Below are 22027 nucleotides of genomic sequence, written 5' to 3' on the forward strand. Positions count from 1 at the left end.
GAGTGTGTATATATATATATATACACACATACTTAAAATTTACATATTGAGGGATCTTTTCATATGATTTCTTGGACCCATGCTTTTTATATATGTTCTTGTCCATGTATATGATTGGTCTTAGTTGAAATATTATTACTCGTAAACAAATTAAGATATATATAATTATTATATATAACCGTTCAGTTGTAGTGATCTAGTGGCGCGGGAGCACAACTCACTTCCAGAATTCGAATCCCACCTGGACAATCACAGTATAAAAAAAACTAAGATATATATATATATATATATATATAATAGATATATTATTTCACCATCTCAACATATATATAAAAAAAATCTAATATATTATTATTGGTCGATGTTAGGCAGTAACTGTTTGTTGTCGATTTTGCTTACCTGTCACTTCTTGTCGTGGAATTATGATTTTGTTGGTTTATTTTTTTTTTCCTTAGAGACCTCGATCTTCTTGGAAAATAAAAATAAAAGGCACACGGAATGATTTCATCACTACCCCAAGTACTTATATCATACACCTCACAAAACACTTGACTGTCACTCTCTCTCTATATATATATATAGATATATATATATATATATTCATGTCTTAGATTTTTTTTTCATTTTTAATGATGTCATGATAACATAAAACTCCAACAAGAAGGTAACAGCGGGACAGAAGCTTGGAGATATAATCATTTCTTTTGAATGAAAAAAAAGACACCTTGGATTTGGTTCTAAGCTCAATTATCTCATGGGGAATGGTGCGTGAGAGCTCCGAAGGAGAATCAATTAGCGTTCTTTCTTTCTTAATTTAATCATTTCGAGGAACATCGGGTTTGATGGGAGCTGTGTTCTTGTTGGGGAAACCCAGAAACCGCAATAAATGCTATTGTCGTTTCGATCAATACTCGACGACGGTACAGACAACAGATGCATCAGAAGAAGAAGAAACCGATACAACAAGAGAAAGAAGACAAAGAAGAAGAAGACGAGGAAGAAGAAGATTCAGTTGGTTATTATTAGGAGACACGACGGCGATGTTGTCTCCTCCTTCTCAGATCATCATTCTCTTCCTTCTCTTGTCTTCTTCTTCCGCCATTGTCGAGACATCGAATCTTTCTCCGAGAAACCAAACATTCAGACCACTCGAAGAGCTGAGGAAACTCACGAGCGTAAGACAGCATCTCAAGAACATCAACAAACCTTCCCTCAAGACAATTCATGTAAGGAGATCATCTATCACACACACTCACAAAAAACTTTTTTTTTCTTCATTTCTTTCTTTTTTGTTGTTGTTGGTTGCAGAGTCCTGATGGCGACATCATAGACTGTGTTTTGGCACACAAGCAACCTGCATTTGATCATCCAAGATTAAGAGGGCAAATGCCAATGGTATGTATGTTAATCTTGATTAAACCAGTTAATTAATTGGCTGATTAGTTCGAGGTTAATACATTGTCGTGGGGTTACTGAGCAGGAGCCGCCAGAGAGACCAAAAGGGCATAACAGAAGAGGATTGAGACCGAAGGAGTTCCAATTATGGAGAAGGAGAGGAGAGTCATGCCCTGAAGGGACAGTTCCAATACGGAGAACAAAAGAGGAAGACGTCCTCAGAGCCACTTCGCTTTCAAGCTTCGGGAAAAAATTCAGAAGCTTCAGAAGAGACACCAATAGCAATGGCCATGAAGTAAAGTCTCTTCTTCCTCATCTCTTACGTTTTTGGTTTGATTTCCAAAAAAAAAAAAAATATTACATAAATGGGTATAAGAAAGAATCAAGTTTCAAACTTTTCAAAAATAAATTGACGTTTAAAGAACTAAACTTTAAGTTTATTATTATTTTATTTTTTTTGCAAAGGAATTGGGAACCAAACGACAAGTTGATCTGAAATTATAATATATATATTTTTTAAAACTGTTTCTAATTTTGTTATTCTATTTATTCGGATAATTAATTTGTTCCGAGTACTTAGTAAAGGGGTTTTATTTTTCATATTAAAAATACTAAACTTTGAAGTATCTAGTCTATGCAAAAAAAAAAACGCCCAGTTAACAGAAAATGTGAGGATTCCAAATCTTGATACAATGTCTCTAGAGAATTTTGGATTTTTTTTTACTCCAAAGCTTGAACATTTTTTTTGGTAATAAGCTTGTGATGGGGTTTTACAGGAAATACTTACATTAGTGGAAAAATATATAATTTTATATTTTTTTTTTACTCTGCATGTTCTTTCAACATTCAAAACTCTGAAACTTTTGTGTGAGCATTGAAAGATCGAGATCTTCTTTCTTTTGTGTTGTCTTAACCAAAAAAAAAAAAGTGGTCAAAGAAAATTTCAAAGTCTCTCTCTCTCTCTGTGTATATATATATATATATATTATATTACTTTTGTTTTTAGTTCCATCTTTTAAGGGTTTTGTGAAAAAAGATGACAAGCTTGTCGGGGACCCAAAAAAGAGAACAGAACATTTAAGTGCTAATAGTTATTACACTACAAAAATCTTCTTTTTGATTAATGTCTCAGTTATGTCACTCTTGCACCTCTTCTCTAGCCAATTAACCACATTCTGCTAACTTTGATTTATATTTTTTATTTTTCTATTTTGTTGGCCAAATATTTTTTGAATCATATGAAACAATTCCTATGAAATTTGGCATTAAAATTGTGTGTTTTTTCCCCCCTCTAAAAAAGCATGCGGTTGGGTACGTGAGCGGGGACGAGTATTACGGAGCAAAGGCGAGCATTAACGTGTGGGTTCCGAAAGTCGAAAACCAATACGAATTCAGTCTATCTCAAATATGGATTATTTCTGGTTCCTTTGGTAATGATCTCAACACCATCGAAGCTGGCTGGCAGGTAATAATCATACATGCATGCATACATGCACACGTACATGTATGCATGCATGCATGCATACTTCAAAACTAATTTGATATATATATATATACTAATTATTTTCACAATTAGGTGAGTCCGGAGCTGTACGGAGACAAGTATCCAAGATTCTTCACCTATTGGACAGTAAGACAGACTCGAACATCGTCATTTCATTTTAAAATAATAATAATAATTAATAATAATAATAATGGTTGGACAGAACGATGCGTACCAAGCGACGGGATGTTACAATTTACTATGTTCGGGTTTTGTCCAAACCAATAGTGAAATCGCAATTGGGGCTGCGATCTCTCCCACGTCGTCCTACGAGGGAGGTCAATTCGATATCACTCTGCTTATTTGGAAGGTAACCAGTTTGTATTATTATTATTATTATTATTATTATTATTATTTTATATTATATCTCTGCCGGTGCCGGTCCAACCACTTCGTCTACTTAAACAAGCAAAATTCTATTTAATGGGACATTAATAATTTCTTCCGTAGTGAATTTACGATATATCTATGTATGTATGTATGTATGTATTGTATGTGCATGCTTATGTTTTACGCTTTAAAGATTCTCTTTCTTTTTCTTTTTTCTTTTTTTTTTCTGCCTCTTTGGAGAGAATAAATTAAAAGAAAGGGACTCGAGTGCGCGATGTGGGTACTTATTAGTAGCATCTATTTTCTTTTTGCACCAAGGCATGCTTTATTTTTTATTTTTATTTTCTCTTTATTTGAAAAGATGTGTCCCCAAATGGCTAAGCAGACCAAACTCCTAAGCAATACTAACATCATAGCTCATGAATGTGGGAATAGAATATTTAATTAGCCTCACATGGGTCATAAACCATAATTAATGCATGCATCTAACCCCCCCCCCCAGAGAGATGGGGCAATGAAGGGGAGGGGGGGTCCATGTGGGCAAGTGGTATAAGAGCAAGTGGCAAAGTGTGGCCTCACCTCAATATATCATCAAGCCTGTTAAATCTGTCGAATTGAAGTCCCTAAGCGATGGGTCTAATCTCATAGGCAGTGGGCCTTTCTTCTCTATTCCCATGACACTTAACGTGTAGTTTACGGTGGATAAAAACCGTAATTACTTAAGAAAAAACACTATTTCTTTTACATGTGATGTTATTCCATATATTTGTAGGTGTTTTTACGTTTATATTGTTTTTATTGGACAAGCATAGCATATCATAATAACCACGAGCATTTAATTAAAAATATACCCACGTACATAAATCATCTATGAAATTGTTATTTTATATAATTACTCATTTTGTTCAACCCATAATCTGCTTTTATACTCGCTCTCTCTCTATATATATATATATATAATATTATTAAAGATTTTAGATTAATTGAATATCATCCTAATACAATAAGACCATTTCCCAAACCCACAAAAGATTTGAAGGGTGATTGTACTGCTTCGCTCCAATGGACATGTCATTGTAATAAAAACGAATCATTCATTCCAAACAGATAGGGTTTTTGTTCTGCATATCATCATCTTTATTTTGAGAAATCTCATATATGTTGTAATATATATAATTGTGGTGTAGGATCCGAAGCATGGGAATTGGTGGCTAGAATTCGGGTCGGGTATATTAGTCGGGTATTGGCCATCGTTCTTGTTCACACACCTGAGGGATCATGCGAGCATGGTGCAGTACGGGGGCGAAATCGTAAATTCAAGTCCGTTTGGGGACCATACCGCAACGCAGATGGGAAGTGGGCATTTTGCAGAAGAAGGGTTCTCAAAAGCTTCATATTACAGAAATATCCAAATAGTTGATTGGGATAACAATTTGGTCCCTCCCACTAATCTCAAGGTTATTGCTGATCATCCCAATTGCTACGACATCCAAGGTGGTATTAACAAGGTTTGGGGTAATTACTTTTACTATGGTGGACCCGGGAAGAATCCCAAGTGCCCTTAAATATAAAAAAAACATATATATATATATATATATATATATATTAAATTATACTTATTATATATTTATTTATTTTTATGTACCCGGTTATTGTTATTCATAATTAGTTTTTTTTATTTGGTTAGGTGATGAGTAAATCTATACCCCTTTCGGGTAATTATGTGTAAATGTGAAAAATTGGTACAAGTTGTATAAATTCCATGACCATATACATACATGTATTCTAGTTCCACCGTCAATTCCATTGAAGGAGCAACTAACAAACAATGGTTCTTGTTGTGAAATGTGGGTCCATATTTACAATATGGAAAGATGAAATTGGATGATTCTAAAGGCGGATACAATACAAGGGAGGAAACCAACACAAACTGATATACTATGGAAAAAATCCTAAATGTGAACATCGAAAACAAAATTAATTAGCCGTACTTTAAAAGGAAAATTTCAAGTACTAACTGAATAAGAATATTATAATATTCAAGATTCTAATGAATATAAATTTGTTTTAACTTTCCCTTAAAACAACCAATCTAGATAATCGAAATGTCAAATCCAATATATATATATATATATATATATATACACGTATATATCAATCATGTAAGAATAACAATTATATTGTTAAAATTCAAACATGAATCTGGTAAATACACTTTAACATATGCACAAAATGTTTTTTTCGTGGAAAATATAAGAGCATTTAGAAACCAAACTAGTTATGGCGTCCAATGTTATATTCTTTGCATTATAAAGAAAGGGAAAGACTGCGTGTCGTTAGCCAAAAATTCGTTCAAACTACGTGTCGTTTCACACCATGACATCTACAGACTACAGAACAGAAACCAATGCCCCCGAAACCACAAAAAGAAGAAAAAAAAAAACTCGCTGTTTCACCATTTTCCAACGCAAACGCACAGAAAGAAGAAAAAACAATGGTGAAGATCTTACATCAAGAAAAATGTGCATGTAAAAGAAAAAAGCAGTGAAAATTCACAAGAACATTTGCTTCTAAACAAATCGTTCCTTTTTTTTTTTTGTGTAGAATATTGTCCCTTTGCTCGTTGCTTCAGGGGATTCCACATGGGTAAGGGAATGACAATGGCGAGAGTTGCCAAAGACAAAAAATCCCAACTTACATGAGTCTTAGTTCGTACTCACCAGCCATGGTTATGTATCTCACCCATGGAAGAGCCTGGTACCCGCTCTTCTCGATTATCTTCAGGTAACGAACCTACAACCCGACCGACAACAAAAATACACGACGAAACATTCTTAAGTAGATACGATTTAGGTGAACGTTAGCGTCGGTCCATGTGATAGGATTATGATCTATGTATGATATGAATGGTTCGTGGACATGTGAAGGAGTTAATCGATACCTGAATTCCCGAAACAGTGAAATACGGTATCTCGAATTTGACGCGGATGGGAGCTTTTCTCTCGGGTGTTGCTTCTTCCGCGGTTATACTGGGAAGATGGAACTCTGCCCTCAACATGTACTCCTGCATTTGTTTCCAGAATCAGATGAATGGAACTTGCTACTTTGAAATTGCTTGACTTGCGGAGATAATAATATCAAAATACAAGAATTGAGATAGAATTAGAAAGTGCCTCTACCTTGTTCCCGGGGAAAGATTTGATTTTCCAGACGAGGGCATCCTTTTCGGGAACATAGGCAGCAGACCCGAGAGATGTCCGAACGTTAGGGTTAGATGCATCTTGCGGTACAGGCAACTCGATCTCAACACTCGTTGCCGTACTGCAGAAGAGAGGACATGACATTCTCATCCAAATATTTCAAGAAGCCGAGCTAAAGAAAATCTTGATATATATATACCGATGACAAAGAGTGTCGCATGATGTAGTAGTAGATATTTTTACCTTCGCTCCTTAAACTGACTCCTAGCTTTAACAAGCATCTCAACACGACTTCTCGAATGCCTCTCTATCTGAGCTTCGACCCAAATTAGAGGCTTTACCTGAATAAGGATAGCAGAAGATGAATACTTGTTGATGAGGGAAAGATAACTATGAACATAGCTATATATTCCAGAAGCCAAACCTGAGTACTGAGTCTATAAGTCATTAAATCAAAAGATCCATCGGGTGGTATGAAGGATATCGTCCTATCGTTTTCAAAACGGGCCAATCGAACACACCTATATTAAAAAACTACTTGTTGAGTTGAGGACGGAAAATATATATGATTCAAGCATTGAATGCTTTCTATCTGAAACATACTGATGGAATTTGATATCCTCCAAATCTATGGCTTTTCCCTTTGTTGCCCGTCCTTGTGCTTCCAACAATACTCTATCATTCAGACCTAACTTACATTCCGGCATTCCGCTGCAATAACATGGATTCAGGACAAAATAGTCAAAAAACAAAGCCGAGAAAGAGATCAAAGAGGAGGAGCTTAGAGTTTGACTTTCTCTTGTTCTCTACTTCAGTTGATAGGGAACACTATGGAAAACTTGATGTGCTGACACACCTCAAATAAGTTCGCATCTTCAGGGCTCCAACAACATCAGATCTGACAATTTGCCCATTACTGTTGACAAGAATATTCACACTTTCTATAACGTCCAAGAAAACCTGAAAACAGATGAGCAGTCTACCATCATTTGCAAACCTAAGAGAAAAGATTGTTGCTTGAGAACAAAACATACCTCATTCTTCTTGTACTGTATCCCCTCACTCCTCCAAGACACAGCATTGGTAACAGCCATTGGAGGTCTCTGTGTAACTTCCATTCTATATGCATCGGTCTTGATGAATTCACTTAGGATTCTTGCTTCAGTGTACTGAGGGTAACCAAAGTCCATCATCTCATCAAGTAACTCGTACTGCCCAGAAACGGAAAACCATTTCAGAATCCAACAAATAAAACCCGCAATCCGAACTACAAAAGAGATAAATAACAAATCTAGAGAGAAAAGATATAAACAAGAGAGATGGATGAAGCCTTAACATACCACTACCACAAAGTTATCCCTCAGTGATTCCTCCTCTAACTCCTCGAAGTAATGTTTGAATACCTGTATTCGGTACAGGAACCACGGGAATGAGCCCGGTTCATATGAAACTGTAAAGTTGTGTTCTTTATCCTTCTATAAAGATACGCAGAACAAAACAAAACAGAGAAATTTAACAAGTATGCTTACATCAACTACACGGTGAAGGAAGAAGAGAAGGCTGGCAGCATTACAGTTCTGCCTCGAAGCTATCATCAGGTAAACATTACTATGCTGTACAAACATGTAGGTCACTCCATTATCATAAGCAACCGGATCATTCGAATGTGGATCACCCTGTACCATAACACAACCCACAAGAAGAAATTCCGCTCAATTCAATCGGAAAACATCGAGGATTAAACCGTTGCAGATCAGATTCTAATCCAATATCGATCGCTTAAGAAAGGATCAAACTCATTCATCACTTCCAATCGTTTCAAATCCTAATCGGAGAACACATTCATACAAATCCATGATTTGCATTTACAACTAATTTTCCTCCATTTTCTCAGAAACAAAAGGCTGCTCCATTGGATTGGGGATTGCCAAAAGTTCCGCCGATGCAGATCGCGTTCTCATCAAATGTCAATCACTTAACTACGGATCGAACTCATCCATTACTTCCAATCGCTTCGAATTATATTCAGAGAATTAGATACAAATCCATCGTCTCCCTTCACAACCTCGAATTTCTCAGCATTTTGTCATCGACCAAACACCAAATCACATACGACTAAAACCAAATCGAGTTTTTTCACCTCTTTCTCAATGAGCTTGGTGAAGAAGCGCTCGGCTTGAACGGCGGAGACATCTCCGCGGTAGTCACGCCACACGAGAACCCGTCCCTTGATGTCGAGCAGAAACAGCGCGGAGGCCGCCCCTGCCATTGAGCGTCGGCGATGGTGCTAGGATCGCGAATCAGATCGGAAACGGCGAGATCTGAATGAAATCGAAAGTCTGGACGAAGAGGTCGAAAAGGAGCATCTAGAGAAAGAATCTCCGCGCATCTGAGCTACAACTTGCAGAGCTCGAAGTTTCCATGTCGCAATTGTCTTTTGCAGTGATCTTTCACGATCTGACTATTTCTTGTTCGATGGGAGAGAGAGAGAGAGAGATTGCTTTGAGTTTCTAGATTCTATTAAAACGGTGACGTTTTGAGTTTCCCCATTTTACCATTCCTTTCATTTTCATCGTTTTTGCAAACATTGATTTTATTTCACCACAAAAACATATTCCATCGTTTTTTTTGCTGCCTCTAAAAAAAAAACTCATTTTTTGTTCGCAATACAATTAGAAAATATTTCAGAGTAAGAAAAACTTAGGAGGTAGATTTGATATCATATTTTTTGCAATTTTTATATAAAATGAAATTATAAAGATTCAGTACCAATCCCAACTTAATTTCACTTTGGATTATAATTGGACCTACGCCGAATAAAATTATTTCTTTTATATTGAAACAGCCACGAGTACACAAATTCAAAAAGTTATATATTTGGGCCTTAAAAGGCCCAAATACAAGAACTGGAAGGCCAAACAGGCCCAATAAGTATGTCCACTGGTTCATGTGTACGTTATGATGGTGGTCTTCTCAATGTATCATGAGCATAGTTCTTGTTCATCTTGCATTAACAGTTCATTAATATATGTGTAGATCAATGTTCATGATATATGTGTATATATATATATATATTATTGTTCAACAAAAGCCATTGTTTTGTTAAGATTAAGATATGTGTTGGTCAAAATTCTATAATGATTAAAATTCAACATGTATATAATTATATATATATATATATATTTGATATTTATATGAAATATTTCAGAACCCATTAAAAAAATGTTGCCTAAAAGAACGCATGTTCTAGTCCCATTTTCGTATTTTATTCAAAATCAATAATTGTTTATAACCTTGAAGGTTATCATCATATATATGATCTCATTTATAGATCTTTAAAAGCCATAAGCTATTTTGGATTATATTCTAAGAATATCCATAATTTTCTTACATAATTTCGGCACGTAAAATATCATAGATCCAATTCTATTATATATATTCGGTTTATTTTAATGTTATTGCCGAATTAGAATTAAACTGTGTAAAACCATACCCAAAGACAGAGAGAGATCGTTGACAATCAAAGTCAAAATGTCAACAAATGACGATTCAGCGAATTTAATCGAGCGGTCCAAAGGTCTGACCACTCCCTATCTCCTCGTTACTTCATTAACTACATGATACGGAAATTATATTATATTGTCTATATATATATATAAGAACTACAAAAATTAATAAATATACAAAACAAAATTATAAAAAAAAAACATTAAATAAGTGTTATTTAAACCCACCTCGCTTGGGTCACGCGTTTCCTCGGGTACCTTTCTCTGATGTCTCTCTCCTCATTATATTTTTGTATATAATATTATAACATTTGTCATTTATGTTGCTCTTTTTTTTTCCCTGTAACTTGTGAAATTTTTTGGAGAAACTCTCCTAGTGTTATTGGCATTTTGGGTGTTCAGTCCATATGGTCATAATCATACCATATGTATTAATTATATATAGAAAGATCAAGCTATATATATGAAGTTTCCAATTGTTTTGATGTGCATGGTTTATACACACACACGTATATATATATATATATATATATATATTTATAGAAAGTAATCTTATACAAGTTTACCGCATATGACCTTTTAAAGGATTGAGTGCCTGTATATATATTATGTATATATAGTGAAATGAATGGGTGTTTTTTTTTATTTGAAGCAATTTTTTTAAAGTTTGGAGTTGATAATACTTTTGATCTAACTATATTTTTCGGAGAATCGGAGAAATCCATGTGAATTCTCTTCCCTAATTGAATATTCAAACACGGATTGGGAAACACCTTTACTCATTTTCTTTACCGATCTTGGGTAAATTGCTATGTGTATCCTTACATTAGAACATGTTTTTATTTTAGAAACAATCAGTAGAACGACACATTTTTCTTCCGTGCGAGATTAGTGAACTTATAACACATTTTTCTTTTCATTTGTTGGGTATTTAAATTTAATTCGTTATTATCCCTAGGGTTTTGACTTTTGAATTCTGACTTTAGCTTTCTAGAACACTTTTGTACACGTTGTTTTTTGTTGGGTATTTAAGCTAAATCCCCCCTTTTTTTTCATTACTTAATTTAGTGCACGTTAAATTTGTCCGGGGAATAATATCTCTTCCATTATTTTTGTTCATATATATATATATATATATATAATATGTATATTATGTACTTATTTATGAAATCTATGAATCTACGTAAGAAAAAAAATGCATACATCATGTATCCCTTGTACCCTCCCCTTCCCCTCTAACGTTAACAGGGAGAAAAAACAGTACAACTCAATATCTTACTGTCCCTCTGCTCCTTTATATCTTTGTTTTTTTTCTTCTTTAAATTAAAATGATTTTTTTAATCTCTAAAACCATTTCAAATTTCTTTTTAATTACAATAATTAAAATCATAAATCGAGATAAAAGTGGCTTTACTCTCATGGGAGTGAACGAACGCATTTAAAAAAGATAATTAAATTTTTTAAATTTCACCGAACTGAATCGACACCGATCTGATGTCTTGTCTTTAATCCTTAGTTGACTATAAAAACGTACCCACAACACTTTGTCCCCTTTATCTCTCTCTCTCTCTCTCTCTTTCTCTATCTCTCTCATTAAACACATAAGAAAGATCAAAGCTTTTAATTCCTTTTCATCTTTCTTCCTTCTCCAGAAACGATACTTCACCAGAACTTCCTAAAGCTATGGGATTTTCCGGCAAACCACCCCAACTCGACGGCGGGGTACGCGAAACCGGCGACGGCAAGAAATGGGTCATCGCGGGAATTTCGATTCGAGCACCGCTGAAGCCGATACGAGCGAATCCAACCACCGAAGCCGAGGAGGAAGAGGAGGAGTCTCCGACGACTCCGACCGCGGTTTCTGTTAGAATTCCGGTGGTTCCGGCGTGTCCTCCGCCGCCGAAGAAGCGGAAGCCGGCGTTGAAGTGCAGCTGCGGCGGGGCCCGTGAGTTCTTCTCCCCGCCGGATCTTGAGACTGTCTTCATACAAAGAGCTAGTTAGCTGGTTTCGATACATGTTGCTTTTTCTTTGACCCATATCTGACCAAGGCTAGTTTCTAGGGTTCCAACTAAGAATTACCAGCGTTTCAGTTAATTTCTCAATTTCTATTTTAGAATTGTAGATTGTGATTTCAGTTTTAGATTATGTGATTAAAAGTTTATCTCTTGTGGTTTTTGAATCTTTGTTGTTTAGTTCTATTGGTGTTAGAATCCCCAATCTAACGGTAGTGATTACTTGAGTTAGATGTCCATGTACAGTTTTAGTTATATATAATATAAATATATTATTATTATTATTATTATTATTATTATTATTATTATTATTATGTGCTGAATTTTTTCGATCTTGAGACTGTCTTCATACAAAGAGCTAGTTAGCTGGTTTCGATACATGTTGCTTTTTCTTTGACCCATATCTGACCAAGGCTAGTTTCTAGGGTTCCAACTAAGAATTACCAGCGTTTCAGTTAATTTCTCAATTTCTATTTTAGAATTGTAGATTGTGATTTCAGTTTTAGATTATGTGATTAAAAGTTTATCTCTTGTGGTTTTTGAATCTTTGTTGTTTAGTTCTATTGGTGTTAGAATCCCCAATCTAACGGTAGTGATTACTTGAGTTAGATGTCCATGTACAGTTTTAGTTATATATAATATAAATATATTATTATTATTATTATTATTATTATTATTATTATTATTATTATGTGCTGAATTTTTTCTTGATCTGGTAAAGAATTTAACAGAGTACAGTAACGTTTTCGGCTCTTGCTTTCTGTAAAACTCAGTTGATATCTGAACTCATTGGCATGGGAATTTGTTTTTCTCTTTTAAAAAATGAATTTATAAAAATTATTAGTTAATATTCTCAAGATCAAAAGGTTTATCCATTTTGGTTACTTTTCTTTGCTTTTACCATGAATTTAATAATTTTTTTATCTTAAAATTCTAGTTAGTCGGGAAATTTTGAGAAAAATTAAGAATCTATAATCAAAGAATATTTTCTTTCTTTTTGTTTGATGGGAAAAAAAAAAAGAGAACTCGATTCTCTAACCACTAACCATTTTCTCATCACATTTTTTCAAATTCCAACAATTTTTACAGTGTAATTTCCAAAAGAAGAGATAACACTGATAATAAATATCGTCAAATATAAAAAAAATTAAACTTACCTATTAAATCACGATTTTAAGGTTTAATTTGTATTATTCTATGCCTGTAGAATCGTTTTTTATTGCTTACAAAAAAATAATATTTTTTCGCTCATATTATATGTAACGACGACTACTTTCCTTGTAATCGTGTCATATCTGTCATCCTCACTATTGCATGTTCATGCGTAGCGGTGACACATGCATGCATGTCAACATCCCAAGCCTTACGCCGCGCAACAATTACTTTTAACCCCAAAAAGTTACATTTTATAATTTTTTTAAAAAATATATTCTTTTCTTTTTTATAATATATATATATATATATATTTTTTTTTTTTTTATGATGGAGGACCTCTATCTGTTACCCTTCGGACGCATGTTTGATTAGATAAACCTCCGATCAGGGAGCATCCTTTGTATATGGATCATATAAACCCAAAAATTATCTTTTTCCCCACCAGTCAAGAATCGAAAACTCAATCTCAAAGTCAAGATAATTCATACCCCAAGCTTGATTATTTGACACGATCTGTTGGGTTTCTTTTTTATAATATTATATATATATACACACACTATACATATAGTTTCCAAAGGAGAAGCTTAAATTTTCTATTTGAGAACATTTGCAAATGACCGCCAACTTCTCTATAGACTTCAGCCTCAAGTCTTCCTTTTTGGACCCACATTCAAATTTCACTTATCCTATCTATGTAAAATGGAATAAACGCTCTTGATGGTGTTGTTCTATGCAAGATCGCTATCTCGACCGTTCGCATAATAATTTGGATGCTTTACATTGAATCCATAATAAAACATTATCATTATTTTTTCAAGAATTTGTAATCGAAATCTATACTACCACAATACTTGATATCCGTATCAAATTCGAATATTCGCATAACTCGTTAGTCGGATCATATAATTTTGATTTGTGATATGAGTTGTTCGAAAAAGAAAAGCTGCATATTTTTTTTTTAATAATATTTATAATATTATCTAAGATTTTGAATGATTGACCCCATTGATATATAGTATTTCTTTTTATTCATCTCTAAAATTCACATATTCTTGACCATTGAAATATAATATTAATTATTAGGGACAAAAGTACGTTACTTTCGTTATCCTACGGTGCTGTCAGTGACATCCACATACCAATTCTTCTTTGCCGAATTAGAATCTAAAGAAAATATATTCTTCAAACTGAATGGAATATGGAATTTCCATATATATATATATATATATATATATATAAAGTAGGTCACCATGAACATATCAAATGTTTATTGAGGAAAAATGAATCATATTATAATAAACTTATTTTTTTTTGTTTTCTTAAGAAAAAAAATAAAGACTTTTTATATAATATTTTTTTCCGTACGCTATATGAAAATCCCAATTGTGGATAATGTCAAATTCTATTCTAACAAAAATAGGCTTGGAAGAAAATAAAATAAAATAAAATAGGAAGCTACTATATGTCTCTTGCATTGCATGAGACACTCCACGTGTGAGAAAGAGCTCTTGGATTTTGGAATCCTATGCTTTTTTTCTTTCAACTTCTACCTCACAGACTCTTTTTTTTTTTTTTGGCTTTTGCGACACCACCAACCAAATAATATATGATTCTATTTAAATTTAATTCTATTTTAATATCGATTATATACGAAGATATGTAAAAAAAAGAACAAAAACGGAAAATTGTTTAATAAATAAATATGTTTGTTAATGAAAATTCAGGCCAAATAAAATCAGAACCTACATAAAATCTAATGCAAACCAAATAAATATGGGTTTTTTTAATCATTTTTATAAAATTATCAAAAAACGAATAAAAACCCAAAATATCATAACTTAATATGTAATTTGATTAGGTGATCATATTTATATTTTAGTTTTAAAAAAGAGTGTATATAGTACGAGGTTTTTTAAAACCCTTATTGTAAAAAGTTCCCCATAAATATATTATGAAATTAAAATTGTGAAAACAACGAATGACCAATGGACTGTCCACACGCATTCACAGTGGAAATAAGTTTGAACCAAAGTCTTTAGTTGAACGACCAATAATTAGCAATTTGTCGGGTACGATATATATATATATCAACATCAACGAATCACTTTAGTATATGCTTGGATTTTTATTTATTACATTCGATATAACTTTTAAATAATTTAAAATTTTAATTATATCTCCTTTTCAATCACCACAAGAATATATCTAATGCCTCAATTTTCATCACTAATCGAATTTAACTACGAAATATACTCGAATATCTATCAAATAAATACATGATTTTCCTCGGTAAATACATTTATTACTTTAAATTTTCATATAAATATATAACATTTTTAAAATATTTGAATTTTTAGATAAGAAGAGCGACGATGGAGAAATATTTATGATTTTATAAAAAAAAAATTAATTATAGATCTACAATTGTTTAACGATATTACTTTCAAAACATAGATATTTTTTTTAATGTTATTGCTATTAAAGTGAAATTTAGATAATATTTTGAAATTATTATGTATTTACCGATAATCTTTCACCAGACCACTTCAAAACGTGTTTAATCGATCTTAATATTCATGAAGTTGTAATAAAATGGACGTCAGATTTACACTAAACTTGTTGTGTTTATTCCATTGTGTATATCAATATTTCAATTTAGGATACACTTATGATAAATATAGTACTATGTATAATATTCTGATGACATATACACCCAACAAAATATTCTGATGATATAATATATTCGGAGTTCTTATTTTTTCTTTCACAGCTAAATTTCTTTTATTTCTTCATATCGGTAAGTAAATTGCATATATTTCCTCAGTTATATTGAAATTTTTTTTGGTAAAAAAGTTATAAACAAAAGAAGAACATTTCCCAAAAGAAAGGAATTGGGAACCCATATGGTGGGTTCATCTTTTTTGTACCACCATAAAAAAAGCTATATAGGGATCAGAGCTTATTATATATATATTTTTTACAAAGAAAGAATCTTTAAGAAATCCCAAGTTAAGTGGATAATTATTGGAGACCACATGGGAATATCCCGATTTTGGTGATCCCGGTGCATCATCATCATCATCATCATCATCATCATCATCATCATCATCATCATCATCATCATCATCATCAGAGTTTTTCTATCAAGGGGTTAAACAACATTGACAAGGTTTAGTCGTAAACTCTAAAAAACAATATTATTAAAAACTTTTATTAATCATCGCTATTACACATACATACATATATACATACATACGTACATACATACAACGAGTCCAACAGCAAACCGTTGATAGACGATTTCTTCGAGTGAAGATTTATGTTATGGGCCACGTGGTCCCAGATCCATTTGTCACTCTTTTGGGTCTTCGCTACCATTTTACCGATTTTTCTATAATTTTAGACCCCGCAAACAAAATATACAAATAAATCTTCAATTTATAAAACTATTATTTAAATCTTAGACTTACAACATATAATTGAATAAAACCTCAAACTTGCAAATTATTGTTCTAATAATCCGTTAATCGGTTTGACCACAATTTTATATGATCGAAAATCTATGTTGGACCAGAAAACTGATATCAGCGTGTCTACATAACCAATTTTAAATAATTTTTTACCATATCAGTATTTTGAGAAATTTAATATGCTATAAATCCAATTTTGGAGTAAAAAATCATTTAAAGTTGGTTATGTAGACACGCTGACATCAGCTTTTCAGGTCAATGTAGATTTTCGATTGCATAAAATTGTGGTCAAACTGGTCAACGGATTATTAAAGCAATAATTTTCAAATTTGAGGTTTTATTCAATTACATGTTACAAGTTTAGGATTTCAATGATAACTTTGCAAATTGAAAGATTATTTGTATATTTTTTTTTGCAGCTTGGGTTTTTTTTCCATTTTTTTTATTGGGTTCTTATATATTTGTTTTTTCATGTTAGATTTAATTCGATAAAATTTCTTCAGATTTAACTAAAATTCCGGTTATTATTAAACACTCACTAAAAAAAATATTCGATTTTGTTTAACCTTTTCTTTCTAAAAAAACAATTTCGGCAATTAATATAAGCATAGAATAAAATTGGGCAAAGGATAACGAAGTGGAGAATGAATTCAGCAAACGCTCCGCGACCGAGGATCAGTCCGACACCTGATTTTTTGTCATACGCTAATGCCACAGCATTCATTGCTTATTACATTTTCTATCACCAAACACAGAAACTCAAAAGGCCATAGTAGAGATAGAAAGAACTAAGGATCGAATCAAAGACAGAGACAAACAAAAAAGCTTGAAACACACAGAGACATGATGGCGTCATCAATGTTCATCCAACTCAAGAAACTTCCCAGGTAACGAGAATCCAATCAAAGAGCTTTTCTCATGAAACCGCTGATTTGATCGTAGGGATAATATCAGATCTAAATATCAGTAAACTAGAAAGAAAAAAAACTCGTGGGATTTTTGAAGCTAACCATTTGGGGGGACGAATAAATCGACAGACACTTATGCTGCTGCTGTGATGTACTGGATTGCTTCCTTGCAGATGCCTGTCATGGTTGCTTCAGGACCATAGACCTAAAGCAGGGTTATGTTTCAGATGTTTCGTTCAGACCGATGCGAAATGAAATGAGTGAGTTTGTAGAGTGATATATACCTCGATCGGGACGCCGATTTCTTCGCCCAAAGCTCGCATTTTGGCAAGACCCCTTTGGTAATTTGGTCCCCCTCGCCTCACGAATATATGCATCCTTGCTGCTTTCAGCTTTGCTTCCTGGGAAATGCAGAAATTCGTTAAAAGATGCATCAAAAAACGTTTTCTTTTTTTTTACTCTTTTTTTTTTGTGTGTAATAACGACAACTACGAGCTTCATTGTATTCGATCTCAAGTAACGCTGAGTTATGAAGGTTATATCGGTTCTGTCCTGTCTCTACCTTTTCCTTGAGAGCGCGGATTATGCCATTGAAGGTAGCAGCAACGTCAGTGAAGTTTGCGATTCCACCTCCGATCACAAGAGCTCTGCTTTTGCCATCAGGGTTTGCTGTAGCACACTGCGGTAATTTTGTATCGTAAGAGTTATTTTTGCAGCTGATGTGACTAGCACAGGTGCTGTTTTCTAACGCATAAGATGTATGAGAAAAAATTGCTATTTGTTTTACATCGATAACGACTCTGGCATACTGCAAGACCTCATCTTCCTTGGGAGCTCCACTGTATTCAGCATAATTGCCTAGTTCAGAAGCATAGCCGAGATCTCCGACCTAAATCAGAAATGTTTATAGATACCTCAGCTAAGACTCGTGAGGCGAAAAGCAGACATGATTGTGAAACTGAGTAAGCAAGTGAGAAACATACAGTATCAGCATAGATGACACTGGCACCTCCCCCAGCTACCATTGTCCAAATTCTCCCCTTGGGATTGAGAACGGTGAATTTCAAAGATGCACTTGTCTGCAAGCATACGATACGTAAGAAACCGAATGAAATGCTCTTTTCATAGATCGGCATTTCTGATATGATTAACTGCTACAAAGGAACCTTGGTCATGGTGAATAGAACAAGCTACTATATAAGATAACAGAACATGTTCGAGAGCAAAGAACAATATGTTTGAAACTATGCTGAACTGTGGACAAAGACTACGAGGGAAAAGGACTAAAAATCTTTGACAATAGGGTAAAGCAGATAGAATTATTGACTTAGTCGTGTTAAGGTGATGATGCTACCTTCTCATCTAGTCCATGGATAAAGCTTTCCGTGGAACTCAACACTCTTCCGAATGGCATAGGAAATTCAATGTCGCCCCACCTGCACATGAGAGAATCTAATCATATCACTTGTATATGGCAGCAAGAAGGATTGTAAACTTCATATTTTGCAGACAGAAAGAGAAGATCTGATCATTAAAAGAATCGGCAGTGAAACGTACTTCTTGAAGTTCTTGAAAGCAGCGGTATCATCAAGTTCACCCCTCATATCCAGAGGATATGGCTTTCCATCAACTAACGTGAAGGGATTCATTTCCAGGAAGGTGAAATCAAGATCTGGTGCACCACAGAAAGAACAAAAACTTTCAGTTATTGCAAAGGTTCAAACTTTCTCAAATTAAGGTAAAAAATGCTTTATCTTGATCAATGATTCTCCGCAAACCTTGAAATAGGGTGAAAATAACTTTAATAAATTCTTCAATTTCCCCCTTGATCTGCATGTAGTAAATTTCAAATCAAAACCGCAGATTCATGTAGTTTATAATGTCCAAATCTAAAAATCAAATGAGAACCTCGGTTCCTGTTTAGCCATCGACGGCACTTATATTACCTCCAAAGGAAGGGTCGCAATAAGAGGAGCGCATGTTTCAGGTGTTAGGGAAGCACCTGTTGGTACAAAAACAGTCTTGACCTGTAGAACACAAAGCCTCGGCTCAATTCTCAGCTCTAAAATTCAGTGAATAGACCTAAATCGACAACTATATGAAAGAAGAACATGTGCACTCTCCCAAGGTACCTTGTCCCAGTTCTCTTCAATTTCAATCCCTCCACATTCTGAAAAGCTTATGCTGTCCCCAAGTCTATCCGAGACAATATTAACGTAAAACTCCTCATTGTGCGGGACAAATGGTTCAACTATGAATGTTGTTATAGGTCCTTTGCATCCACTCATCTCCACCTGCAGATCGCAAGGAAAAAACATTCAACATAAAAAAAAATGGTTTCTTGAGTGATGAATGCAAGAAGTTCAACTGAAAACAGTTACCTCTTTTCCCAGACGCTCTTTCACAAAAGTGGCAACTTCAGCAAAATCCAGATTCAAGGCAACCAAACCGCTCTTGCCACGCTTTCCGAACAACATGTCGGGTTTCACCACCAGCTTCTCAGAAGAGAGCCAAGGCTCCTTCTCCACGAGCTCATTCAGGTCAGTTGTTTCATTAATCTAGACACACAGAAGGATAAAAACCTTACATACAGCCTTTGGGAGAACAAATGAAAACATTGTTAATAGACAAAACAGAACTTAAGAAAGAAAAAACATAAATGGAATAAGTCTCATACAAGATGCTCATGCAATCATCATAAACAACGGCTTGGAGAACAGATGTTTATGGTTTATGCCCACGAAAGGCAAAATCAAAGATATTCACCCCATCCATGTAAAATTAAGGGATTTGAAATTTAAGAGCGAAAATTTTGCCAAATGCTGCAGCGTTATATGATTCATATCGATCGAGATTCATGAAGCTATAAAACAGTATCGCCAGGTAAACCAATGCATGAAATGCGAGCAGACTGAAAGAGAGAGATCCAAGAAAATCGATCTAACCTGAGCAGATCTGATGGGCAACTCTTTACCGGAGAGCCTTTTGAAATGCTCCTTCAACAATCTCTTTGAATCGTACTCTCTGATCTTCTTGCGAGCCATTTCTTCGCCAGGGGCAAGGGAAACAACACGGAGACGAGACAAGAACACCGCAAAATCAAATCAATATCCCAGATCCATCTCGACAATCGACATAAAACAGAAATCGAACACACAACGCTCATTTCGCACTCAGATCGCAAACGATTTCAACCCAAACCAATAACTTTCACGATTCGAACCAAAAACGACGATTCAAACCCAAACACAAACGCGAAACATCAAACCGACCACAATGCCGCAAGAGAAAAACCGAGTTTCAGACCCTATCCACGCAAAGAATGGATCGACATGAACAGACCTTCAGATTCCAAGGATTCAAACACAAATGTCGAAGAAATGCACACGAATCAAAGCACAACGAGAGGATGAAGAAGAAGAAGGATTAGCTATGAGCGAATGACGGATCGTACCGTTGAGATTGAGAGAGAGAGAGAGAGAGGAGCTTCAGGTTCTCTAGTTAGCGCACCAACTCGGGACCTTCTTACCTTCCTCTGATCTCAGGAACCGTATTTATACTTGCCACTTGCCGATTTTATTTTCCATCCCCAAAATTATTAACAAATCGATTTAAAAATAATCTATTAAATTTAATTTCTAATGATTGTTATAATATTTCTAAAATTCGAACTGTTGTAGCTTCATATTTAGAAGATTCAAAATTCAACTTAAGATATCCAAATGCAAAAGTAAGTATTTTTATTAAAAATACTTAGAGCGCATTTCTTGCCTTTTATCAAGTTTTTTTCCGGACATATCTTGTTTACATCGATATTTTACTGGTAATTTTTCTAATTTGATTAATACATATATTTCTAGTTAAACAATCTTTAAATACAACCCACTTTTTTTAAAAAAAAAATTTAAAAAGTGCATTTTGCAATTCTTTTCTTAACCAGAAAAAATAAATAATATGACCAAATGATTAATTAATTTCTCTAGGCAACGTGGTTCTTCTAAACCGTATTTTGCATATTAATGATTCATAACAATTCGACAACTTATACTACTACTATAAAACACGTTAAAAACGAAATAAAATTCTGAAGTCGTACCAATTTGACCATTTGAAAATCTTTGGGGGAAAAAAAACATTTCGTGGATCAAATCTCAAAACGTTTGCCACGAAGGATTACAAATTATTATATAATTAATTATAAATTTTATAAATAATAAAGAGAGGTTGTGAAACTTTGTATCTACTTCTCTTCCATCAGAAAGCCGGTTGACGCACGCCGTTGATGCTACCTACCTGTATATTATAGACGTTTCAACCATTTTAAATTTAAATATTTATTTCAATGCCAAAGCTACCTAACTGAAGTAAACCAGATCCCAAATAATTGAACCAAAACCGGTACGACCAGATCGGACCAGACCGGACCAGACCGGATATTCTATTGAATGAAAAGAAGATTTGGTTCATAAAACCGAATTGTACCCACTTACCGAAAATATATATATATA

At 34.1% G+C, this 22027-nt stretch overlaps 4 protein-coding genes across 5 annotated transcripts; 2 read left to right on the plus strand and 2 right to left on the minus strand.

Moving 5' to 3' along the window:
- The first annotated feature begins 599 nt into the window (after positions 1–599).
- On the plus strand, positions 600–5062 carry LOC104819360. The gene is made up of 7 exons (XM_010549396.1): positions 600–1226; positions 1309–1395; positions 1481–1690; positions 2696–2860; positions 2972–3025; positions 3102–3248; positions 4456–5062. Exons 1-7 carry the CDS (start codon positions 843–845, stop codon positions 4831–4833), a joined length of 1425 nt encoding a protein of 474 aa, XP_010547698.1. The 5' UTR covers positions 600–842; the 3' UTR covers positions 4834–5062.
- Positions 5063–5599: 537 nt separating this feature from the next.
- LOC104819369 (AP-1 complex subunit mu-2-like) lies at positions 5600–8955 on the minus strand. Its single transcript, XM_010549406.2, has 11 exons — positions 8609–8955; positions 7998–8144; positions 7809–7871; positions 7503–7679; positions 7325–7428; positions 7072–7179; positions 6893–6989; positions 6712–6809; positions 6448–6589; positions 6210–6332; positions 5600–6061 (listed from the first exon to the last, which is right to left on the minus strand). Exons 1-11 carry the CDS (start codon positions 8735–8737, stop codon positions 5963–5965), a joined length of 1287 nt encoding a protein of 428 aa, XP_010547708.1. The 5' UTR covers positions 8738–8955; the 3' UTR covers positions 5600–5962.
- A 2573-nt stretch (positions 8956–11528) lies between these two features.
- LOC104819379 lies at positions 11529–12600 on the plus strand. The gene is made up of 2 exons (XM_010549413.1): positions 11529–11978; positions 12356–12600. Exon 1 carries the CDS (start codon positions 11658–11660, stop codon positions 11973–11975), a length of 318 nt encoding a protein of 105 aa, XP_010547715.1. The 5' UTR covers positions 11529–11657; the 3' UTR covers positions 11976–11978; positions 12356–12600.
- Positions 12601–17241: 4641 nt separating this feature from the next.
- Positions 17242–21072, minus strand: LOC104819384 (ATP-citrate synthase alpha chain protein 1). 2 transcript variants are annotated; one of them, XM_010549433.1, is made up of 14 exons: positions 20974–21072; positions 20465–20565; positions 19901–20077; positions 19652–19813; positions 19466–19546; positions 19298–19349; positions 19077–19191; positions 18874–18955; positions 18503–18598; positions 18307–18408; positions 18082–18198; positions 17804–17920; positions 17622–17724; positions 17242–17538 (listed from the first exon to the last, which is right to left on the minus strand). In XM_010549433.1, exons 2-13 carry the CDS (start codon positions 20561–20563, stop codon positions 17653–17655), a joined length of 1272 nt encoding a protein of 423 aa, XP_010547735.1. In that variant the 5' UTR covers positions 20564–20565; positions 20974–21072; the 3' UTR covers positions 17242–17538; positions 17622–17652. The 2 variants fall into 2 exon arrangements, with proteins under 2 accessions (XP_010547735.1, XP_010547726.1); XM_010549424.1 differs by having other exon boundaries at positions 17242–17724.
- Between the last annotated feature and the right edge of the window lie 955 nt (positions 21073–22027).

The sequence above is a fragment of the Tarenaya hassleriana genome, unplaced genomic scaffold (genome assembly GCF_000463585.1).
Source record: "Tarenaya hassleriana unplaced genomic scaffold, ASM46358v1 Cleome1, whole genome shotgun sequence".
NCBI lineage: Eukaryota > Viridiplantae > Streptophyta > Magnoliopsida > Brassicales > Cleomaceae > Tarenaya > Tarenaya hassleriana.